The sequence below is a fragment of the Prorops nasuta genome, unplaced genomic scaffold (genome assembly GCF_024137725.1).
Source record: "Prorops nasuta isolate Cenicafe-Biocafe unplaced genomic scaffold, Cenicafe_Pnas_1.2 PNAS00009, whole genome shotgun sequence".
Lineage (NCBI taxonomy): Eukaryota > Metazoa > Arthropoda > Insecta > Hymenoptera > Bethylidae > Prorops > Prorops nasuta.
The window spans coordinates 5,259,477-5,277,607 of NW_027116806.1; the positions used below are offsets into that span (position 1 = coordinate 5,259,477).

The 18,131-nt window shown below is 33.6% G+C and overlaps 3 protein-coding genes across 7 annotated transcripts; 1 reads left to right on the top strand and 2 right to left on the bottom strand.

Annotated features, from left to right (window-relative positions):
* Positions 1-821: 821 nt before the first annotated feature.
* Ras64B (ras-like protein 2) lies at positions 822-4,467 on the bottom strand. Its single transcript, XM_066731401.1, has 4 exons — positions 4,181-4,467; positions 3,549-3,636; positions 3,064-3,275; positions 822-2,983 (listed from the first exon to the last, which is right to left on the bottom strand). Exons 1-4 carry the CDS (start codon positions 4,283-4,285, stop codon positions 2,789-2,791), a joined length of 600 nt encoding a protein of 199 aa, XP_066587498.1. The 5' UTR covers positions 4,286-4,467; the 3' UTR covers positions 822-2,788.
* Positions 4,468-5,890: 1,423 nt separating this feature from the next.
* Positions 5,891-13,816, bottom strand: LOC136776371 (mediator of RNA polymerase II transcription subunit 26-like). Of its 5 annotated transcripts, none has more exons than XM_066731836.1 (4): positions 13,245-13,816; positions 10,900-10,974; positions 10,540-10,815; positions 5,891-10,464 (listed from the first exon to the last, which is right to left on the bottom strand). In XM_066731836.1, the coding sequence occupies exons 1-4, from the start codon at positions 13,305-13,307 to the stop codon at positions 9,268-9,270; spliced, it is 1,611 nt and encodes a 536-aa protein (XP_066587933.1). In that variant the 5' UTR covers positions 13,308-13,816; the 3' UTR covers positions 5,891-9,267. The 5 variants fall into 5 exon arrangements, with proteins under 5 accessions (XP_066587933.1, XP_066587938.1, XP_066587936.1 ...); XM_066731841.1 differs by lacking the exon at positions 13,245-13,816 and adding an exon at positions 12,084-13,198; XM_066731839.1 differs by lacking the exon at positions 13,245-13,816 and adding an exon at positions 12,084-13,198 and having other exon boundaries at positions 10,900-11,738.
* Positions 13,817-14,258: 442 nt separating this feature from the next.
* Positions 14,259-18,044, top strand: LOC136776045 (peroxisomal multifunctional enzyme type 2-like). The gene is made up of 14 exons (XM_066731367.1): positions 14,259-14,763; positions 14,827-14,964; positions 15,040-15,192; positions 15,258-15,530; positions 15,599-15,846; positions 15,914-15,976; positions 16,061-16,285; positions 16,357-16,480; positions 16,552-16,724; positions 16,817-16,993; positions 17,051-17,168; positions 17,250-17,447; positions 17,516-17,613; positions 17,678-18,044. Exons 1-14 carry the CDS (start codon positions 14,706-14,708, stop codon positions 17,795-17,797), a joined length of 2,166 nt encoding a protein of 721 aa, XP_066587464.1. The 5' UTR covers positions 14,259-14,705; the 3' UTR covers positions 17,798-18,044.
* The last annotated feature ends 87 nt before the right edge of the window (positions 18,045-18,131 follow it).

Consider the following 18,131-nt stretch of genomic DNA (forward strand, 5'->3'; position numbering starts at 1 on the left):
TAGTCACACCTTTCTTCTTTTCTTCCCTTTTCTCTCCCTATCTCTCCAGTCGCCCAATTATTTCTTCTATTTTCCTTGGTCGAATTTCTCCCTGGCCCCTCCCCTTCTCCTCCCAATTTCTTCTCTCTCCTTTCTCCTTCTTGCGATCATTCCTCCAGAATTTTTCCAGAAAATGCATTTATTCGCTTTCCAGAATCATTCATTAATTATACCTTCGAAGCATTGCTCGTTCGCCAGTGGATAATAAATTATTTCACAAATTAATTTCATCGTACGTGAACACGTGGAGCTGGACCTCCGACTATTCTCGATTACGGCCAGATTAAAATAGAATGCATTTAATGAGCAATAGTCATGTTGGCGCCGGCAACAAATTCAAATGATTGCTTTGATATTCGCAGTATCGCCTCGTGAAAGCAAAATCCATTGTAGAAAACTATTGGTTTTTTTTACCAATGGGAAAATTTCCCGTCCCATAAAACCCACGAATTATCGTACGTTTTAATTGGCCCCGCTCGTTAAACAGTTATTTTTACTGCGTTTCACAAGCTAAAATTATCCCAAGATTCTATTTAGAATGAAACCCCATCTCGTTATTTCTTAACTTATGTAATTTTACATACGCGAGGGAAAAGATTAGTGTGCTAAATATATCCCGCTCGGTCAGCCATGAAACTTTTTTTCATACAGACTAATCGCCGGCTAATTAATTAGCTCGATTTCGATAATTCAATAGAATGATTTTCTTGGATAGCGCCATGCACATCGATTTACTCGTCGATGATGAAAGAGGACTCACTGAAAAGGGGGTACGTCTCTCGTCTTTCTTTCGGAAACAGGTAATAATTTATTTGTCGTTTTTTGGTGTACAAAGATGTTTAAGAAAATTGATACCATTTCGCAATTGAATCACGAATTAACAATTAACACAGAAATATAGTATAACACATATTTAATTATTTACCAAATTTTTAAAACTCGATTCTTGAAAGGTCGCTTCGACTCTTCCCATTTTTTTTTTTTCGAATACTTTTAACAATTTTTTCTGTTAGTTACGTCAAAAACGGTACATTTAATCATATAAATCAATTAGTAAATATATATATATATGCTAAATTAAATGAATTAATAAAATTTAAGAATCAACGTATAAGTAACATTCATAAAACTGGTGTTAATCATTTTAGATATCGACAATCGATATTGTTAATCGTTTGTTAATTTTTCATCCATCGAACACATCTTGGGGGATTCGTAGTTTTTTTCGTATTTTCTTTTTTATAAATTAACAGATCTATGGAAGAGGTAAATTGTAAATTATTACAACAATCAGAAAAAAGAGTAAATGATACGATAAAAGATGTTTAATAATAAAATATATTTCGATATAAAATGTTAATACGACGAGCAACTATTTGTTTAAAAATGCCGTTAGTTTTTTCTACTCTTGTTAGAATTGTTATTGGCCCCATTCTAGACACTTACTTCATTTGTTATTAAACCTAATATATTAAAGACAGATGAATTAATACAAATAAATAAGAATACATTATATATATAAAGATAATAACGTTAAACGAGTAAATATAAATATAGTATACGTATTTATAATTTAAGAAAAAAGATCTTATTTCCATTTCATTGCACAATTTTTAAACAATTCAATCGAATACGACTGAATAACGTTGTAAAATAGTCTGTTGAACATTTTTTGAAGGCTTGCACGAGTGTGTATATGGTATAATAAATTCATATGAAAAATTTATATATTCAGCTACTGTATATGAAGGATACTATTAATGAGATATCCACATTGGTCACATTCCACTTTGGTATCTTGTCCAGATATAAATTAAAAATACAAATTTATAATTGTATTCATATATGTAATATATGTATATAGTATGCATATATAAGTATATTCATTTATATTATAGAAATATGTAAAAATAATGTAAAAAAAAATAACTTTAAATCATCTTTTCAATCACTATTTGATTAATGTCAGGATTTGCATTTTGGTCAATTTTGTTTTTATCATACTCTATAGAAGCAAAAATAGATTTAACAATTAGAAAATAATGGAATTAAAAATGAAGGAAAGCCATCTCAATAATTATTTATAATTAACAGCTACGTAAATTGTTTGGGAGTTATTATAACGAAAAGAAACTTGTTTGGCACAGTATTACAAAAATAAAAATAATTTAATTTTAAAATAATTATAAAATTAATATCTCTCATTTTATGTGTTTTAACATTTGGGCGCTTAAGACAATTATTACTATAATAATGCATAATCAATAATTAATGAGGAGATTCTAAACATTAATTCCGTCGCGCTGTTATTTGCAAGAATTATTTTGTTATTTAAATTATGTTTGACCATTTAATTATTGTTGAATCATTTTTATGTAAACTTCATCTTCCTCTCTAAACGTAATTAGTACTTGTGTTTCTAAAGCAATCATCAGCATCCATTTATAAATGTGTTAAGCATTTTTAAAAATCTTATCTGCAAAGTTCAACTTCATTCAAAAAAGTTAGTTAACTATTAATATTCAACAAGAATTTTTTTGTATAATTTTTTTGTATCCTTTCACAGGATATTTTTTTACCCATATTAATTAAGCCTAATATTAGTCTGCTGATGTATTAAATTAATTCTGGCCATGACTTTTCCATCACCATTGGCTCTTTTTAATCCAAGAATATGTGGTCTTTAGAAATTGAATGGTAAATGTTCACTGCAAAATTCGCAAAGAAAATCTCTAATATGTTATAGTGATTATAGTAAACAGCACTTCTTCTTATTCTTCTTATAATTTGGCTTAAGTGGTGGCCTCTCAGATAACTGAAACTTTCTAACTATCCTCACTAGTTCGTGGAAAGCTTGGTCAACATTCATTCTCAGCTTAGCACTGCATTCAATGTACGGTATTTTAAGTTGCCTTGCCAAATTCTGAGCTTCTTCTACTGAAACCTAAACAAATTGTTTTCATTATTTTTTAAAACACTTCTGTACAGAAGGGAAAATTATCCTATACTCAAAAAAATACAAACTGCTCTTTGATGATCTAAATCTGCTTTATTGCCAACCATAAGCATGGGAAATTCATCACGATCTTTAACTCTCAGAATTTGTCTATGAAACTTTATCATTTCATCAAAAGAAGAATGATCAGTTACAGAAAATACTAATAGGAATCCTTCTCCGCTTCTCATGTACTGTTCACGCATTGCGCTAAATTCTTCTTGGCCAGCTGTGTCAAGTACTGAAATTTAAAACAAATCAAATATAAGAAATCTATAATAGCTAATCACCAGAAAATCTATATTGCTTAATGGTAAATAAATTCTAAACCCGAATTTACAATATTGGTAATAAACAAAAGTTTAAGCTTACAGGAATAAGTAATCTCCAAGGTACTGCATAAAAATTAATAGAAATTAATTATTCATTACTATTCGCTGTGAGCTTCAGTATGATTATTGAAAAATATATAAAATTAGTATGAAAAAATTATAAAAAATTAACAACTACTCACTATCGAGTTTTGCAGGTACATCATCAATAACACACTGTTTCGTGTAAGAGTCTTCAATTGTTGGATCATAATCTGTCACAAAGTGACTCTAAACATATAGAAAAAGGATAGTTGTAGAAAATAAATATTTTGGACAAAATCTGAAGAATAGACCATAAACATTAATTATGCAAAAAACATTAATCTGAAACACATATTTAAAGATATGTAAATATTTGTTCTTCTATCATTAAATAATCGTCTAAAACCAGGTTATTTATATAAATAATAAAGTCAATCTGTGATGTCAACGTTTAATAAATATTAAAACATTCGTTTTGATATCATTGAAGTCTAGTAGAGAAAGATATAATCGTGCATGCCCATATATGTCAATCAGACGCGTATTAGAGAGAGCTTGTATGACATAATCATTAATAAAGAACATAACATTTATGCGAATATATCACCGATAAGGAGACTGATAAAAATGACCTAAAATAATAATAACAAAAATTATTCCAAGCCATTTTTTATATTTGTAATAAAAAGATTGCTCTGTTTGACGATCCAGTGTGTATGTACACAGGAAGGCATCCATGTGTGTGTGTGTGTGTAAACCAACATTTAATGACCATAAAAAGTATACTGACTTGTATGAATTGGATGGTAATCGCCGATTTTCCAACTCCACCACCGCCAACCACTACGAGCTTATACGTCTGGGAGTAACTCTGTCTGTCACCAGGTCTCGACATTTTTCACTTGTTTTTACAACCGAATAAAAATTGTCACATGAATGCCAGGAAAATCACTGACTGACAGACCCAGTGTACTTTTGTGTGCGAAGCTACAGCAGCCTACAGCAGCTTGGAGAGAAGAGAGTTGGAGCAAAAGGATTCTACTTGTTACCATATCTCGGGATTATCTAGATATCCCAGAAAAACATACAGATTCGACTGGTGATAATATAGGAATTCGATATCCCAACACGGATAAAGTATTATTGGAAATACGAGAGGTCGGTACGCAGATCGCAGAAAACTATTTTCGCAGAAAAACGATAACTTCAGGTCGGATAAATCAAACCGCAGAAGAATTAACGGGAATCCGTATACCGACATTACAGGGCGAAAACTGCTTCGCATGCAGCATCGTCATTTGTTGGCGGATTGTAAAATTATTATTGGGTTTTTGGAAATACCAGAAGATTATCTACTGAAGTACGTTGGGCAAATTAACACAAAATGAAAAAAAATTTTTGTTTAAATAAATATATTAACATTATTGAGAAACAACAATTAAATTGCAAAATCCCCCAACGTACTTCACTAGATAATGTTCTTACGTTTCCAAAAAGTCAACAAAAATGCAAATCCGTCAAGAAATGACGATGCTGCATGCGAAATAAATAATGGAAGACTTTCGTGTGTTCGGGAAGTCGCCAACACGAAATTCTTCCATTATTTATTTCGCATGCAGCATCGTCATTTCTTCACGGATTTGCATTTTTGTGGACTTTTTGGAAACGTAAGAACATTATGTAGTAAAGTACATTGGGGGATTTTGCGATTTAATTGTTGTTTCTCAATAATGTTAATATATTTATTTAAACAATAATTTTTTTTCATTCTATGTTAGTTTGCCCAACGTACTTCAGTAGATAATCTTCTGGCATTTCCAAAAACCTATAATAACTTTACAATCCGCCAACAAATGACGACGCTGCATGCGAAATAGTTTTTTCCCTGTAATGTCGGTATACGAATTCCCGTTAAGGAATGTCACGAAGAACATGACACATATGTATATATTTTGCTTCTGCATGCTGAACTTAAAAATAGCTTAGTAGAGGTTAATAGAATCATAGAAGTTGGACTTTCACCTTATCGATGGGTTTTCTATGAAAACTTTTCTTTTCTACAACCTAAGAAGAAAAACAACGAGAAAAAAACGGTAATCAAGGATTCGACTGATGATAATTCAATGAAGTTTTATGCTTTACTTCTCGTAGTTTCTCCATTTCACCTTCAGAGTGCGTGCCACTTTACCTTTCAAAAAACCATTAGCGGCGCGCTGTATTTAAAATTTTAACAAGTTTTGTCGGACTTTTCTCGTATTTGTTATATTTCTCTTCGACTCTCCTTTCTACAAATTTTGAATTTTTCGCTTCAATGAAAATTTAAGATTATAATTCAAGAAGGCTGTGCGCGGAAAACTTTAGTAATTATAATATTTTGTTTTATAAATACACAATTTATAGTATATATTTACCCGCGAAATGAATGGTTGTTTTTCTATATTTTTCTTTCGGTTAAATGAAATGTTCAAAATAAAACACAACGAGTCAGCATTCCATTTAACCCAATTTATGATTAGTACAAGCTTTATACACGTAAATACATAAAGATCCTTTTAACAATATATATAATAATAAACACATGTCTTGAGAATTGATTGTTGTGCCAGTTAACGCTAATATAATTAGTAAATTAGCTTTCGCATATACTTTTCCTTAATACATTATTCCTCGTTATATTTCTTTGCATTTTCTTTTCACTTTTGGCGAATATCATAAAAGTATGTTAAACAAGTTATATATTTCTGCATTCTTTTTTTCATTAATGCAGGTTTCCGAAGTATCTTACAAGGGTTAAATAAAAATTAATTTTTTATCTGCTTTCGCTCTCTCCCTCTTTCACCCTTTCCTCCTGTCTCTCTCATTGCTAATTGATTTTTTTCCACCGTTCAACAGGTTGCAGCAAATTTTTTATTTTAATTCACAAACTTCAAGGTGCAGCTTGTGTGCATTGTTCTTTAAGGTATCTATGTGAAAATAGAATTAGCGAATCCCACGATTGCGTTTGTTTTTTTATTCTGTCCCGCTATCTCCTATTTCATTAATAATTTAGGCACGAATGTTTGAAATACAGTACTGTAGAAAACATGACAAAAATATCAAAAATATCCTCGCGGTATAGATGATAAAGCTTGAGATATATAGATTTATAAATATGTATATACATATATATTGGTGACCGTTTTAAATAAAGGAACTGTACATTATATTCAAAGAAAGAAATCATAGGGGATGAAAATTAGTTACTCATCTTGATGATAAATACTTGAAGAAATACGAGTATTTTAAGATAATAATAAAAAATAGCAATAATGATAATATATGTATAGTTTGTTACTATGTAGGATAGACACAATTTTACACGTACACTTTATCTTTGTAGATTGCAACTTTATATTTAAAAACAGTACATGGACCTTTTCCTCGTAGTCACAGATGAATAAAAAAAGTTTGTTTCCCTTTTCTGTTATCGTCTTAAAAAGGTAACTTATGTAGCGAGCTTGACAGAAAGATAATTTATTTAAAGGGTAAGATCTCGCAAAATAAAAAACATAACAAAAAAATAATACGTCTTTGCGGTCACATAACGAATTATTGTTCAAAACGCATTAACACCGTTTTACAATTAAGCTTTCATGAATTAATAAAAAAATAAGTTTATTCGCATTAAAAAAAATCTGACACGCTTCTAATCGGGTATAGTTTTCGCAAGGATTCTCGATACATATAGTTTATACATTAATAATCGTACGTTTTATTTAGAAAATAACAAGAGAAATGTAGCGTCGCTTAATTTTTACAGAAAAAAGTTTTGATTTATTCGGATAATGATTCGGTGCCGGTGTACAACTTTTTGTTCTTTATTAATATTTACAGACTGAAAGCTTGATATAGTCTTTGATGGTTTCTCTTGTCACACAATTTTCCCACTCAGCAAACCTTCTCACTTTTTTCTAAGTATATATACATATATATATATATATATATATGTTCGTTAATTTATTTGTTGGTTTTTAAATTACGCACTGCATCGCGATACTCGTAAAAATCTCAATCCGTTTGAAAAGTTGTATTTCTCATATTGCACCAGTGGCTGAGGTAAAACGTTCAAGATTCCCTTTTTATTCAATTACTAAATATATAAACTGCAATTTATCGCAAGCAATAACAACGTTTTTCGTCAATTTCCCTTCTTTCATTGCTATCTGTTCTTCTCGCTTTTCACTAAAAATGGTCGTTTAATTTCTTTTACGTACCGCGCGTAGTACATGACGCATGAAGAAAATTTGAGATAGAAAAAATTTTTACATCGCACTTCTCAGTTCGCTCTCCTATAGTAAATATGTGCAACATAATACTATATTAGACAAATATTCCTTCATTTTTTTGTTTGTTAAGTTTTAATTAAGGCCCCAGTGTATTCAGCTTGGCTACCCTCTGCCATGCACAAGAAACGAAGAAAATTATTTTGCACATTATATCCACGTGAATTTTCCACGATCTCTTCTCTTTTCTCTCTCTTCCTAGATCCTCTTTCGCGCTTTTTAGAGAATCCGATAAAATCCCTAAGTATTTTTCATAAACAAAATATACACCTAATAACCCAATGCTTTTTCCTTCCTGAAATAACATTGCGTCATAATATTTTTTTTTCTTTCCTTTACTCCTTTTCTTCATTTTATTTGGTTTCCTCATTTTTCCTGATATCTCTAATACGGAGGATATGTAACACAGAAAGAAATCTTCTCTGATATACTCGTGATATTCTCCAATCAGAAAATACTGTTATGGATATAAGTTTCAAAATTACTTTTCTTCCTATACATATATAAGTTACAGTGTGCTATTTGGCTTCATCAGTACATATCTCACCTTCCGTAACGAAAAAAAGAAATAATAATACAATCCACCGTTCTCATCCTTTTAAATTTTTCAGTATTGTCCAAGACAAATGGTAAAGCAAAATATATATCGTAATAATAATATTAATAATATTATATCAAGTGAAATCATCTCGTTCGAAAAATAATTAATTAGACCAGAAAACTCTATTGTTACATCTTAAGAAAATAATTTATAATGGATTTACTTTTTCTTTTAACAACCTATCCACGATCTTAATTAACTCAAATTTAAGTGATCTGTGATTATACACGGTTCTAAGATCTGGTCTGTACATGTCGTGTTTGTGTGCTCGCGTGTGTGTGTATCTGAGCGTTTACTCAAGTGTGTTCTTTATGTAGTTTTCTTATTCACAGCATTTTGACGATGCCCCCTTCTTCGCGGCTCGCTCAATAACCTAGTACAGATTTTACTAATAGCTGTATTACAGCAATCTTTATCTTAATAATATTAATAATATTAATAATAATAATAATGACGATGACGGTGATAACGATAACGACAATGAGAATGACTTTGGCAATGACTATCAGTCATTGACAGATGATGCAAAAATGATGGAGAGGACAATGACGAGTTTGGGATGACGTAAGAAATCGTGAGGATGTCGAAGGGAGGACTATGATGACGGCTGCTATGACGTAAGAAATCATAGTCATGACAAAGATAAATGACGATAATACGCGAGGATGGCAGTAATTCCAGCATTGACAAAAAAAGGGCTGGGAGAGCGGGGGTATATTTATATATATATATATATATATATATATGTAGTATATGATAATTTGCAAAATAGAAATTGTTTCTCAAAATCGACAGTGATCCCTGGGATCCGTCGTCTATATATTTTTTAAAATTTAATTTTTCTAAAGCTATTGTGGTCGTGACGGATACTTTATACGAAGGGGGTGGGGTTCCTCACAAATTCTTAATGGGGGGGGGGAATATAATAGAATAGAAATAGGAATAATAAAATTACTAATCAATAATAACATAAGGCAATATGTGGAGGATTTGGCCGTCGAAACTGGGCCTTGCTAGCATCTGGTGCCACTCCCGAAATTCTTCAGCAGTTTGGTTGTACGACACATCGTTAACACCGTTTTTCAACTGTTTAACCTGGTCCTCGTGAATATTTTCCAGATCAGAAGTTAGAGAGGAAAGTTTTGGTTGGAAATTCCCATTTAGTCCTTCTATACATTGGGAGTGTAGCCTTTCGAGGTCATCGATAGCGACGTCGTGGGGTGAAAATTCGTTCCTAATTCGATCCTCGTTGGATTCAGTGTCACAGTCACTCCAGTTTATCGAACTTGGATCTAAGGGTGGTAACTTCGCCAGTATCTCCTCGACGGTCAACTCCTGATTGGGTCGAGTTTGCTGAGACTCCTGTTGAGACTTCTCCGTCGTCTTCTCAGTGACCTTGTCCTCTTCTTTCCTCATCAAAGTTGAGTCTCTGCAGTTTTCCAAAGGCTTTAACCTACTCTGCAGTGAGCTCTCCGATAATCCACTCCTGTGCGAGGAATTGTTTTGAGCAGAGCGCAGGAACTTGTTAACTTGATCGTTGCTACTCCTCAGGATATCCTCCATGCTTGGTGGTTCCATGCTTTGACTAGGTGGAGCACCCGAGGGTGTGCTGGAGTTAGAGCCACGCGCCTGGAGATCTGCCAGGAGCTCTTGCGTAGTCTTCAGTTTAGGATTCCTAGAGATACTGGCTAATTTCTCTTTGACGCGGTCCTCCGGAAGCGTTTGTTTCTTCATAGACTTACTGCCTTTCTTTCTGCCGCGTTTCTTCGGACCTGAACCATCAGGATCTGTGGAAGACTCCACATAATGCTCGGAGATTCTTTCCGTGAATGTGGGGCTAGGCACTTGCGAATTTATATTACCACTTGTGTTCTCGCCGTTCAACCGCTGCCTCTTGGCAATGTGCTCGCAATCTATGTTCGAATCTGAATCATTTTCTTGTATAACCTTTTCGTCTTTTCGAAGCCTCTTGTTGGAACTGTGAGTTCGTGGCACTGCTTCAGTTACATGGTTTTGACTCGAAGATCCTAGCACTGTAGGAATATCAGAATTTATCCTGTGATTGATACTTGGCGTAATTGACTGCCTATTCAGAGACGCATTGGGAGAGCTAGAGTGTTCACTGTGCACGGAGAGAGCAGGACTGATCACCTATCAATAAATGATAACAAATTTTAAACAAATGTTTTTAAGACACTAGGCACTTTTTTCTTTGAGTTTCCTTACCCTTAATGGAGTTGCATCTTTAAGCAATGGACTTTGAGGCTTGAGTCCTCTTAAAGCAGGACTCTGAGGCTTGAAGCCTCTCAATGCCGGACTCTGAGGTTTTGCTCCATTGAGAGCTGGTGGTGCTGTGTCAGCTGGTGTGGGCTGTGGTGTAGAATGAGCCGATGGTAAGACCATGTCCCTCCACCGTCGAACCAGATCTTTTGCACGTTTGGCCAATGTGTCATTATTTGTTTTTCGACGAAGTTCATTAATATATTTGCCCAGCCTTGTGATCTAAATCATTACAAATGTATTAATTTATTGTACAATAAAGATCCTACTTGAAACATTAGATTGATACAATTTGAGTATCCTTACCTCCAGTACTTCTTTAGTGATCGTCGTCTTTTCCAGTGCCGTAATGACATCCACAACAGCTCCCATGTCGACGACCTGACAGCATTTATTTATTAAATAATATTATCATTTCTACCAAAGTATAAGTTCTCAAATTATGATATTGCCAAAAAAGGTATTGTATTTGTTTGTATAGTTAATTATGGCCACGCTTCGACATATGTTAAAACAATTTTATATAACCATTCTAATATTTCTCTTTAAATTTATATAAAAATACAAAAAGACTAAAAACCAGTATTCGGGGGAAAATAACTAAAAATTTAATACACAAGAACTAAGAAATAATTAAATTTTAAAAAACTTAGATAAGAAATAAAGTTGAAAACTTATTTATATCATTGCAGAGGGTAAGAAAATCTTTCTTCAGGAAAAAGTATTGAATTCCACTGTATTGTTTACAAATAGATTTCAGGGGAAAAAATGAAGAGTAAAAAATACTGAAAATATAGCATCATATGTACTAATGAATATATTCTTTGACCGAGATTAGAACAACTTTCTGTATCATGCAAGGATACTGATCTTGAAAATTTTTGATTCAAAAAGGACAAATTTTGCCTTGAACCGATCTGATGGAAATTTTAGACAGTGAAAAGCATTTGGGGGAATTATTAAAGGGCGAATGACATACGTAAAAGGATAAGTGTTCGAGAAAGTAACCACCGACGATGAAACCCGTCGAAAATCGCCGGAAATCTGCAATAGTTTGGATTTTCTGATATATAATCGACGATTTCCATTGATCGGACACGCAAACATTTTTCCGGATCTAGCAAACATATTTAGATCGCGGCCAACTGCAACGAAATATCGTGATTAACCATACACACTAGCTACAGCATGATTCATTATTCGATTTTCGAATATTCGTGGTCATACGAAAGATCATCTTGCTCTATTAATCTAGTTCAACAATTTTTCTTTGGATTTAGCAATCATTGCTAATTACAAATAAATAATGATTTTGAAGGCAGAGGGGAGGGGTGTCAATGATAGGGACAGTATGAAACGGAGAGATGAATCGGTTTTTGAATCTATGAGAATAATACACAAATATTGAATGGATTACACAAATATCATGGCAAAACACAGAAAGTCGACAATTGAAAAAATTTTAAATATCGATTAGTGCGGCACTTAACACTTCATCTTCAACAAAAATTTTCAGCATCCATTTAATTTCGTTTGAAGATTACGATAGACTAGATAATGCAATGCTTAATTTTCGAATGACAGATAAAAATCACAGAAAAACGACCGTCGATGAGTCATAGAGTGGCCCAAAAGATCCTAGAAATTCGAAGAATACGTAAATTTAAGTTATCAAGGCCGCACAGTTTTCCGGGAAGATACACGAAAATTCTCTAAGCTAAGATGTAGATAAGTTGGCGTAATAATTTTCACGATAGACTGAATTGTTCCGGAGTAAAAATTCGTATAAAGACTCGCGATAGAGCTTCTTATCATCCGCGAGACATGTTTGGCATTGAGGTTAGGTTCCAGGTAACCGATAACGCCATTGACGAGGCACGAGCGATTGAAACAAAAAAGCGATCCAAACACAAAAATATACGACTTCAATACATTTCCCAAAATGACAAAGAATTATTTTGAAATAAACATATTTTCTAGAAAAATGTTCGAAAAATTCCTATGAAAAACTGTAAACCCTAATGATATAGGTTATGAGCAGACTGCCCAGAAACGCTATGAAAATATTCTCATGAAGAATCACGATCTGTGAAAAATACTAAAAACATCTTGAGGAATGATCTATGGTATTTTCCATAGACGACATTCACAAGGTTCTCGAGCATTGCTATAACGAAACGCTGAGGAAAGTCTGACTGCACAGCGAGGTGAAAGAAAAAAAAGGCTCAAAGTAAAAGAAAGCAGAGCGGAATAAAGGAGGGTAACTGAAATGGTATTGAAGGTTGAGTAATTGTTGATAAATTAAGGGAAATATAAATAAAAATGTTAGTTTGGAAAATAGAGGAGGGAGGGAGGGGGTTGATAAAAGTTAGAATGTGAGGTTAGAGCGGAGATTGCTGTATATATGAGGGTAAGGATTTGATTGTGTCTGTGGTTGGATTATGTGGCGTGCGACGGAGTGTGGCGGGCACACGTACGCAAAAGGCACGTACAGGGCACTAAGACAGGCGCGGGGCTTGTTGTACAAGGCGGAGGATCGTCTCGCGCACGCGAGTGTTAGAGGCAGACGGCGTACGGGGGTTCGAGAGTGGGCCGATAGCCGTTTGCGCGAGCGGACGGACGGCGGATCGCGGATTCACTCCGCTACTTACATTGTATTCCTTGTCAAGGGATTTCAACAATCTTTCGGTGAGTTCGGTGCAATATCTCTGCATCGGGGGGGCACACTTTGGGCCCGCGCGGGGAGTTAGGTTAGCGGAAAATCGGCCGAGAGTCGCGAATGCGAGGAGCACAGGGGTCTTGCAATGGCGACTACTGAACTGTGCCTGCCTGCCTGCCTGCTCGGTGCTCCGTTCGCGTTCGCATGCCCTCCCTGCCACCCGAGTGCCTCCTACTGCCTCCTAGTCACCTCGCCTCGGCCCAACCATCCTCCCTAGCCCCACGCCGCCTTGTACCGCTGCTACAACGACTACCGACCTTCCCGGTTGGTCGTCTCTCTCCCCTACCTCCCACTACCTTCCCTTTTTATCCCCACTACTTACATCCACCCATTCAACTTTCCCCGTTACAGTCCAACCGACCAATCTCTTTTCTTACAGCCCCTCTCTCTCTTTTCCTATATCACATTATAATAAAAGATTTTCTCCTACATTTTATTCAATTCTTCAAAAATTATTTTTCTCATACAACATATTTTTGTTATAAACATCTCTACAAAATGCCTCCCTTTTTTTTTCATATTTCCATGATTTTCTGTTTGTAAATTTATCAATAAACCATTATATATAATATATATGATATACTACAATTTCAATAGTTTCACTATTATATATTAATCAATATACATATAATTTAATTATATATTTTTCTGTAAGAATCAGAAGATTTTATGAAAAAAAAACATGGATTATTTATATATAATAAACGTTTTAGGAAAAAAATTAATCGGAAAATTGTCCAGTAATTTAGAAATATTCTCATTGGCTTAAATCAATCAGTCTAACGAAACGAATAACCAATAAGGCAATAATTACATTTTCAAGACGGGACGAAAATCTCTACATATAAAATATCCCTAGGCGTTTGTGAATCTCCATTTTCATGTAACGCTAACCGCACAGTGGAAACAGCATTTAACAATTATTTATTAATTGATTTTTACGTTTAATGTTAAAAAACATATGTATTTACTGGTGATTAAAAATAAAGTAAATGAGATTTGAATGTCTTACAATCTCGTATGATGAAATAACATTTGTTATTTTAATCCTGCATTAATAATATCATATATTGAATCAATTTAAGTAGATAAGTTAGCCTGATAATTCTGAATAAATAATGAGAGATGCAAGTCTATACTATATATTTGAGGAATTTTCGACATTAACAACAGTTTGTCGAGCTCCATTTCGTGGAATCGTTCAGTAGTGTAGTGCAGTGAAAGCGCGGAAGAAACTTGGACTTTAATCAGGGTTATCAGTTCACGAAATTTTGCTTTATCACTATATATATTGTAATAGGAAATCATTTATTTTTCAATAACTTTCTAAAGAAATAGAAGTACTCTCTAATAATTATTCTTTATCTAAGGATTAGAAATAAATTTTTTTAAAATGCCGGAGAGTTTGAGATTCGATGGAAGAGTTGTTATTGTGACAGGAGCTGGAGCAGGTTGTTATTATTTTACAGTAACCAGTGGAATACAACTGTTTGATTTGTAAATTCTTATTACAGGATTGGGCAAAGCCTATGCCTTGCTATTTGCTTCTAGGGGAGCAGGTGTAGTTGTAAATGATTTAGGTGGCAGCAGGCACGGAGATGGCAGTAGTACTAAAAGTGCAGATAGTGTTGTTGCAGAAATTAGACAAGCTGGTTAAATAATTTCTATTACTTAAGTAGATATTCAATTTTGATTATCATTTTTACTTATAAAATTGTTAATTTTAGGTGGTAAAGCAGTGGCCAATTATGACTCTGTTCTGGATGGTGAAAAAATTATAAAAACTGCAATTGATACCTTTGGGAGAATTGATGTAGTTGTTAACAATGCTGGTATCTTGAGAGATAAATCCTTCCAAAAGATGACAGAGAAAGATTGGGGTAATTGTCTATTTAAAATTTTAATGTATAAAAATATGATTTTATAAATAAATATACTTTTTTAGATTTAATTCATGATGTACACTTAAAAGGAGCTGTGAAAACTACTCAAGCAGCATGGCCATATTTCCTAAAACAAAAATATGGTAGAGTTATAGTAACTGCTAGTAATTCAGGATTATATGGAAATTTTGGCCAGGCTAATTATAGCTCTGCAAAAATGGGTTTGGTTGGATTGGCTAATACTTTATCTATTGAAGGTGGGAAAAAAAATATTTACACTAATGTAATTGTACCAACTGCTGGTTCTCGACTTACGGAAGATATTGTACCTCCTGGTAATTTTTTTTCCCTTAATTCATTTATTTAATTATCATAGATCTATTTATTGTATTTAAAAAATTAGATTTCTTCAATGAATTAAAGCCAGAACTCATAGCACCTGTAGTATTTTGGTTATGTCATGAAGATTGCAAGGAAAATGGCTCTATAATCGAGTCAGCTTTAGGTTGGGCTGGAAAGTGCCATATAGTTCGTGCATCAGGAGCTAATTTACGCCAATGTATAAAGCAAGGAGTTACTCCAGAAGATGTTCAGAATAATTGGGGAAAAGTAACTGATATGTCATCTGCCAAACATTTAGATAATATTCAGGCAAGCTATAATTGCTAAAAATGCATCAAGTGAAATTAAGAGATAAATAATTATATATTGTTTCTAGCATGCAACTGGAGAATTATTTAATGTTTTGGAACAAATGAAAGAAGGCCAATTGTCTAATTCTGTAAGTGAAGTATTTACTGCAATTGAATGGTAATTGTAAATAATTTAATAAAGTTGAAGAAAATTATTACATCTTTTGTTTCAGGGAGAAATATCTATGAAGATCACCTATAATAATAGAGATACTATTCTGTATGCACTTGGAGTTGGGGCTACAGTTCAGGAACCATCAGATCTTCAATATTTGTATGAAAATCATGATAACTTTTCTGTTCTACCTACATTTTATGTATTATATGGTCCAATGGCTTGTATGCAAACGTCAATAATGCAGGATAGTCTCCCTGGTCTACAAATTGATCCTACGAGAGTAAGAAATAGCGTGACAAATTATGATTGTTCCAATTTGTTTTTATAATATTATAATTTTCTAAATTTTAGATATTACATGGGGAACAATTCCTTGAAATATTTAAACCCTTGCCAACAGAAGGTGTTATAGAAGTTCGTGCTTCTATTCAAGATATTCTGGACAAAGGGAAAGGGGCAGTTCTCTTGATTAATCGTAAATAGAATTGAAGTATTAAATCATTTTAAAGTTGAAGTTTATAATTCTCAAATATAAATTACTTTCAGACGATACATATAATGCTGTAAGCGGAGAAAAATTATCAACAGGTCAAATGTCAGCATTCCTGGTAGGTACGAGTGTAAAAGGGCCACGCAATTCAACAAAAGTAATTCCAACCATCGAAGCGCCAAAAAGAAAACCTGATGTTTCGATTAGTCAGAAAACTAGTCTCGATCAGGTAATTACCGAATCTTTCAAGAATGTTCCATATATTACTTAATTTTGAAATCGGGTTTTCTTACATGAAAATAAATTATTGATCATTTTTAGGCCGCTTTGTACAGGTTGAGCGGCGATTACAATCCATTACACATCGATCCGAATATCGCCAACATGGCGGGTTTCCAAAAGCCGATACTACACGGTCTATGCTCTTTGGGATTCTCCGTGAGACACGTGATACAAGGCTTTGGTGGTGGGGATCCTTCGGTCTTTAAGTCTGTCAAGGTATGGCGAGACTATTTTGAACTTAATGCGATGAATTAATCAATTGACCTTACACAGGCCAGATTTACAAAACCAGTTCTGCCTGGGCAAGTATTGCGTACCGACATGTGGAGGAATGGTAATCGGATTCATTTCGAGACCGTCGTCGCTGATACAAATACCACTGTCGTCTCCGGTATTTAATTTTCGTCTTTTTTCAAACCTCATACCATTCGAATTAATTAATATCTTAATGCAACGAAAATCTCATTTACAGGCGCCTATGTTGATTTGAAAGAAGTGAAAATGAACAATATACAAGTGAACCTTACGTCGGCCAACGAAGATATGCAAAGTGATGCTATCTTCAAGTCGATTGCCGAGCAAGTTTCGGTCCAGCCGGATGTTGCTAAGAAAGTAAATGCTGTTTTTCTGTACAATATTACTGTAGATGGGCAGCATAAGTCAAAGTGGAGTAAGTGTCATTAATTTTAATGATATATAATTAACATGCGCATGACTCATGAAATTTTACTTTCATAGCTCTTGATCTAAAGAAAGCGGAAGTTTACAAGGGCGAGCCGAAATCTGGAAAAGCTGATGCCACACTGACTATAGAGGATAAAGATATGGTTCAGATTGTAAGATCTACAATTATTTCTTTTCTTAAATCACTTCGCACACAAATAATTTATGCTTTTGCAGGCATTGGGAAAACTGAATCCACAAATGGCATTTATGAAGGGGAAACTCAAAATTACGGGAAACATCATGATAACACAGAAACTAAAAAATCTTATGGAAACTAGCAAACCAAAGCTATAATTTCTATAAAGATACACTGAATATTATCATCATGTATAAAAGATTTTACAAGGGATGCATAATGTCTCTATGCAACTTTTAAGCCAACTCTCTAGGATAGCAGGAGGGACATTTTAAGCGACTATTGTTATTTGTAAAACAGGTGTCTTTTTTATTGTTATGTTGTTAATAAACATTTATATGCATGTACAACCTTTTTTAAAATATTTTGTATACTGTTATAAAAAATAAAAATCTCTTAACAGAATTTTTTTTTTCTAAACAAATATTTTATTCCCTATAGACTTAAAAATGTAATTATTCTAGAAAAAAATCGTTTGCTAATGAAAGTTAT